At 35.3% G+C, this 7,458-nt stretch overlaps 1 protein-coding gene across 1 annotated transcript in view; it reads right to left on the bottom strand.

The window, feature by feature from the left end:
- Window positions 1-7,458, bottom strand: part of LOC101854913 (dynein heavy chain 6, axonemal) — a gene marked incomplete in the record, with an annotated part of 110,656 nt that overhangs the window by 91,602 nt on the left and 11,596 nt on the right. Inside the window, 3 exon segments of the mRNA XM_035969378.1 lie at window positions 4,030-4,100; window positions 5,038-5,228; window positions 6,688-6,862. Of these exon segments, the coding sequence (XP_035825271.1) occupies window positions 4,030-4,100; window positions 5,038-5,228; window positions 6,688-6,862 (437 nt within the window).

Below are 7,458 nucleotides of genomic sequence, written 5' to 3'. Positions count from 1 at the left end.
TGTGTGGGGAGGTGAAGGGAGAGTGTGTGTCCATGTGAGGGAGCGTGCATGTGTATTAGGTAAGAAATAAATGCATTACTACACAAATGTACTTATCATGTAATGAGTTAAACATTGAAAGCTTTTTTGAGGGCAAAAATGTACTACCGAGTCAATGGGCACATGAACAAGACATGTTTAGACCATGTCATTCATCTTTTCTTTAAAAAGGAAATAATCCTTTTCATTCAAACAGTGCAGAAGTGGAAAAAGAGACATGGGAAGACTTTTTCAGCTAAAAGCCACCTAGCTAGAGACTGAATGAAAGACATGGCCTAATGCACATTTCTATGTGAGGGCCTGTTAAAACAACCCATATGTCAGTTTACCAAGTTTTGCTCTAGGGCTCAAAAAGTGTAAAAAATAGTCATCTAATGCCCAAAATGAAGTTCTTGCAAAAATATAATATTGTTAAAAGTAGGAAGGATGAAGCCTAGTCTAATTTCTAAAGACTGAAAATGATTGCCTTTGAAGTAAACCATGATATAAAATGTGTCACTATGAGGTGGAATCAGGCACTCGTCAATTTTTTGGCGTATGGAGTTATTGCTATCATCTTAAAGCATGTCCATTTGCCTTTCTTTTGATGAAAACAATACACATTTATCTTGAATACAAGTCGAGATACTTGCGATTGAAGGAGGTGGGATCGCCTGGTTTCAGAGGTAAAATTAGCAAGAAAATGGCTGCTAAAGTTTAGTAAATTCCTCAGCTTGAGAGCCCATAGAAACTGAAAATTTACATCTTTTATGCATTTAATCAACGTTTTTCTGTATAATCCACATTGAAATGTGTTTTTAAAGGGCATAAAGGATGTTGACCAGAAAAAAAAAAATTCAATAAAAATTCTCAAACCTGCGGGAAAATGCCAGTTTCTTCACTTTCTTTACTTTGACGAGTGCCTGATGTCACCATGCTGCCTCACAAATGTCAAAAACAAAAAACTCTACATCTTATTTCTCAATTGCACACCTTACTACTTTGTCTCACAAAATCTGTCATCCCTCCAATCTTTTACAGATACAAAAATTGAAGTAAATTTTTATTTTTTTTAAAACATATCAATAATTACTTGTTCCGTCAGCAATGACTGCTTTCTCAACGTTTATAAGAAGTAATGAAAATCAGAGTTGTTCTTACAGGTGTGTTCATGTACACACACACACACACACACAAAATCAGAGTTGTTCTTACAGGTGTGTTCATGTACACACACACACACACACACACACAAACACACACACACACACACACACACACACACACACACACACACACACATACACACACCACACACATGTGTATACACACACACATAGATCTACATATCATACTCAGTAGATGTACGAGTGATGTGATACTATGACGGGGAATATAAAGAGAAAACATTATTGCAAGAAGGAGCGGTAAAAGTATGCAACACGTGCTGAAAACATTTCGACTAAAACCTGACAAAACTCACAGCAACGGTAAGTTTTTGCTTTGCTTTTGCCTCATATAATATGTTTGTTACTTGCTACATTGTACTTTAAAGAAAGTTTTGCTAAGGAAAAAAACAACCTACATCCGCTATACATAAAAATACTTATAAGCATTACCATGTGACAGACTTGCATTGTTTTTTCCTGTTTGAGTAGAGAGGTGCACATCGACACAATAATTACCATTCAGTGCAAGGAAAAAGAAAGACACACTGATGGAAACAACAGAGAGATAGAAAAGAAGTAGGACCAACCAGCGGCTCCCTCCAACCACCCACTTAAAATCTGCAGTCAGTTAGATCTGTGTCAGTAAAACTCAAAGATACAAAAAAGAGATAAGCTGAGTCCCATTGAAGTGGTCTCTAGGGCAAGAAGCAAACTCTACTTCAACCATTCTGTCCACAAATAAATAATAATAATAATAATAGATTGCATTTATATAGCGCTCAATCCCATACTAGTAGTAGTAAAAGCTCTGAGCGCTTTACACCACCATAAAGGTGGGTTGGGACAATTTATGTTATGCCACTGGTGTGAACTGCAAGCCTGTATTGCTGCTTTGAAATGTTTGAAAATGTTGGGGGGGGGGGGTTTAAGGCAGAGCGCATACACATGAAAAACTTATAATGATGAATGCAATATGCATAAGAATGTGTGAGGGTGCACAAACATAAAGCACTTAATCACAAGTCTAAATAAATGGTGGTAACCTTCAGACAGCAGTGCAATAAACAAACACTCTATATGATGTGCCTTCAAGCAGCGTGCAAGATTCAAATATAAAAAAAACGTGTCATGTGAAATCAAACATTCTATCATGTGCTTTGTTCTCACTAAAGCAGATACCAAAAAAAAAAATTTTAACAATTGCACATTTTTCTAATCTTTTAATATTTGACTGGATAAAATCAGGGACCGGCCATAATAGAACAAGGACATACGTAATAAGGCATATAAAGCTCTCATCTCTTTATGAGCTAGCACGAAAAATATTGCTAGTGAATATCAAAGCACCTCGGCTCCAAGACAATCTAAATCGTATCGATGGGGGTGTCAAACATTTACAATGAATCAGGCGTGCCCAGTTGTTACTTCAATTTGAAAGAGTCAAAGGAGTCTTTTATTTGCAATTTTATGCTTGAATTCCACTCAATAAAAATTAGTTGAGAAGTGTTGTTTAGTTTGGTATATCCCCCCACCCCCCAAACCCTTTTCATTCTCTATTTATACTTTAAAGAGGTTCATATTGTAGGAAAAACTGTGCTCAATTTTTTCGTCAGCCAATTAAAATTAATATTTGTATCACTTTCTTAATTAAAGAAAAATGTTATAGATAATATGACCAAAATCTTCACTTGCATATAAGTTTCCATCGCAAAATAAAAATTGCCATGATTCTCAATTTCAGAACTCCCTCTTAAAATTGCTAACAAAAACTCAGCACTTGCTATGAAATCAATGTATTTTTTTTTTTTTAAAACACACAGGGTCTACATCAGAATACTAAAATAAGAAAATATACAAACCGTAAAGTCCCTTGTCTTTGTAATGATAGAAAAGCACATAAAATACATTAATAGAGACTATACAAAAGCAAGTGCAGAATCTTCAGTCAGCATCGAATGCAGATTCAATACTCAAAAAAAGTCATACACATTTCAAGCTTGTGAGGTGATTACACTTAGTAGTTTAGATCACCCATCACCACAGTGATCATTTTTCATGTTGAGTATTTTATGATAATATTATTGGTTAAAGAGATTAACTTAATAAAATTATGTTTGTGTGTGGATCCAAGATGGAAAACACAATTGAAGGTGAACTTTTTCAAAACTAACTTTAAAAAAAAGTTTCAAAAGACTCATCCTTCGAGAGCATTTGACATTTTTTTGGGGTGCAATTAGAGTAGGCCTATTCTGTAAAGACAAAGCTCTTCAAAGTGCACAGGGGATCAAAGGATACTTTCAAGGAAACAAATTTGAAAATTGTCCATAACGTCCAGAAACAAAGAGTGAAATACAAGATATGCTGGTTTTTCTATTTTCTTTTTCAGCTGCTATACTATTTTTATGCATTGGGGTTACCTGGGAAGGCAGGGAAATTTCCTTTAATGTGTTATGTTACAATCAGAGGTTTGCATGATAATTAGCATCTATCAATAATAGTAAACAGTTACAATTTTCTGTAAAATGTGTACCTTTTAGGCCCTTTTGAATTATCCTTTAGAAATACATTATCTTTCTATTTTTCATAAAACCTTGTTTGTAGAAGAAAAGGAAGAGAAGGTCAACGCTTTCAATGATATTTGAGTATAATGTTTTGCACCTCCGCACAGTTTTTGTTGGTGCCACACACATATATATCTCTCGTTGAAATATAGTGGGTTCAAAGCAGTATGTAATGAGCACCCTGTCAACCTTTGACACCAGCAATCTAAAAGAAAGAATCGGAGTGAATTTACATTTGTTTTTCCAATAGCAACAAACTGAGAGCTGCCAAAGTCTCTTACCTTGACGAAGAAGCCATGGGTGTTGTTCGTGAAGTGGAAGAACCTTTCTCATCATCGCTATCTTCATCATCCTTTACAGAGAGTAAACATAGAAAGATACAGATTTTATTTACTACAATGGAAGACTAACAATAATCTCATCATGTGCCGGAACAGCACAATCAAGCAGCAAGGTATGATATGCACACTCATTGTATGGTTCAGTAGAAATCTGACCAAAAAAAAAGTTCTCAGCTTTATGGGATGGTGGCAGCGTTCTTGTGAAGCATGCCTTATAATTCTAAATATCTGATGTTGTCGTGAATAGTTTCTCTGTCTTCAGTCAAGAATTCTTAACTCTTTAGAAACGTAGTGAACACATATGTCCGATCAGCAGCAGACCAAAAGCAATGTTGCAGTTTATTTGAACAATTATACATAAACCAAAAACACGAAATTTCATATTCATAGTATACATGTTATTGCCTGAGTCTTTTAGCTTCAGATAAAGAAAACAGAATGAAAAATCTTTAAGACTATAGAAATTGTACTTAAAAACAACGCTCCTTTAAGTGCTGTCGAATAACCAGAATATGCGTCCTCAATGAGTAAACCCATACAGGATCAGGCTACTTTTAGCACTCATTTTCCTCTAGCACAGGTAATAATGGAGTCCTAGACCCACAGGCCACATCAAACCAATTTTGTATGGAATATTTTATAGACTTTAAAAGAAGCTCTTTATAGCTTTTGTTTGAAGTTTTATCAAACAAATAACATGTAGAACAGTTTTCAAAGACAATTGGGTTTAAGATGGCCAGTGCTTTTGAAGGAAATATACGTGAATGGGTTTGAGGGAAGATTTCAAAAGGCTTGAGTTTTTTATGTCTAGCATAGCTAGAGTTTAGTGTCAGACTGATACCGATAGAACTCAGCTCATTACCCTTCACTTTTCTCAACTTTTAAGTGCAAATAACTCCAGAGGATACACTAATTAGTAACTTTACATCTCTATCTATCATTGCCTACCTCATCCTCGGAATCTTCATCATCCTGAGCATGGTATGATGTGACCAGGTGATCAAGCAGATTCTGAGCAGCTGAAAACACTAGATGGCGCAGCAGATCTTGCAGAATGTAATCCACACAGCGCAAGAAGCAGGACAGCCGGGACAAGATCTTACGCCACTCAGCAATTTCAGCATACAGAGGTTTGTTCTCTGGGATGAGTAACAAGCCAAACTTTGTTATTGCAAGTACTACGCAAATGTAAATGAACAATTAACCTTCTATCACCCCTACCCACCATCTGTGGAAACACAACGTTTAATGGGTCAGATATAACATACAAAAATATTGTAAAATGTGTAATTTTTAAGACAGATATTATGCTAAAATGGAGCAATCAAGGTGCAGAATAATAGCTTGACTCAGGCAATAAAAGTCAGACAACATCTATAACGCATCCTCATCAGTTGGTTGTGGTGACTTCTTTCATTTTGAACAAGCTGTTTTCGTTTTTTCATGATATATAAGTGGTCCTAATCAAAGTTACTTTTAGCACAGACTAAGTTGAGAACAATTCAAGAGATTCTCCTTATCGTGACATATAGATTTTGATTTTGGTGGAACTGCACTTAAAATGTGATAGGAGCTGAAACAAAAATGAACCAGACATATGAAGCGTAGTCTATTATCTATTCACTTACAGATTTCAAAAGTGGCCGGTATGGAACCTTTGGGAAAGAAAGGGCCTTGCCATCTTGAGTTTAATAATACTGATGAGTAGGAGGAGGAGTTTAGTAAACTTTTTTTAGTTTTATTACACAGTCTCTTCCGTTTCATTAGCAAATCAGTTCAGTCGTCCCCTCAACAGCAATAAATAAATAAGATGTACCTAGGCTTTTTCTATTTCATATCTTAATAACCAGTTTGAAGCAATATTTATGGACATATCAAAATCTATTCAACCTTTAGGGCAAATGCCGCTCTTTGATTGAAGATATCTTTGAGATCAAACATTTCAGCCAGTAATAAACCCCCTCTCACCTTTTCCCCCAATATTAAACAGGATACCACACAGCATTTGAAACTGATGCTTTTAATCAAAAGCTCATAGTTCTAAAAGAATCACAGACAGACATACAAAAAAGTCAGACAGTAATCCTCATAATTTGAAGTTTATGGTTTTTATCAACCAGACGTTGATTCAAATCTTGAGAAATGATACACTTTATTTTGCATCTTATGTATAAAGAAATCATAGTTCGATAGGCAGTGCTCCCTATGCACCTCTTCTATTCCATCTCTCAGTAATAACAAGAAATTGAGTCAATACAATATGATGTAAAATTCTGAATACATGGCATATTTTATGTTGTTTAGATATAGTATAACTTTGCTTTTGATCACCCTTGATTTAAAATGAATATGAGTTATGTCTTAAAAGCCCAGTCACATTATAAACCCTACAGCACTGTATCTGTCAAATGTACCCAGTGAAAAAAAGTTGAATAAATCGGTATGAATTTTTCACTTTTCTGAAACACATTGTTCGAGCTGAACTCATAAAATGACATATTGAGATATACTCTCATGATTCAAGTCCTAACGACCAAATCATAAATATCAAAAAGCAGTCTCTTCTATATTTTTCCAAAGTTCACTCCAATTACTCACTTTTCTCCTCTTCTTCTTTCTTGGTCAGGTTCCCATCACCAAAGGTTTGTCGAATCTTGAGGCGGTTTTGCTGACTGGCAGCTAAGGCAGCCTTAACAGCCGCAGACTTCACAAGCACCTTGCGGTCACCTTCCTCCCGGATGCCCTGGGTGATGCCTTCCATCTCTGCCACAGTCTGAAATATTCTTGCAAAACTATTGAAGCTGCCACTTTATTAACTAACTGATACCAGTAAACTGTCACATTTAGGAAATAACTATAACAGTCTCAATGCATCCATATTAGAGGAGGAAAATCATACATAAAAATATTTTTTTTTAAATTGATTCAGTAACATAGGACCTACATGTACAAAATGTCTGATGTGTAGCAGATCTTTTCTTTGAAATGGAGCCTGAAATAGCTGACTATGGTCAATTTTGCACTTAACCTATTTTGACGTGAAATCATTTTCTCAGACATAATTTAGACCAAAGATTTTGAGTGAAGCCATTTATGTTTCTAACATGCTTGTTTTGAAAGATGATAATGTCTTATTGAAGAACATAGTCGAAACAGTTACAGCCACTATTTTGCTACATTTCAAATTTGACATTATGCTCTTATTTTCCAATGTTCTCACTTATCTACACAACATTTTTTACCACATGCTCATTGACATACATTTTGAAAAATTCTTAAATGCATGACATTATTTATGTGTGTGCTTCTGTGTTTGTGTGTGTGGTTTTTTATTTGTTTTTGTGCGTGTGTGTGTTTGTGTGTGTGTGT

The sequence above is a fragment of the Aplysia californica genome, unplaced genomic scaffold (assembly GCF_000002075.1).
Source record: "Aplysia californica isolate F4 #8 unplaced genomic scaffold, AplCal3.0 scaffold00007, whole genome shotgun sequence".
In the NCBI taxonomy this organism is placed as follows: Eukaryota; Metazoa; Mollusca; class Gastropoda; order Aplysiida; family Aplysiidae; genus Aplysia; species Aplysia californica.
Note: the sequence above shows the minus strand (reverse complement) of the source record. Positions and strands in the feature narration are given on the sequence as shown.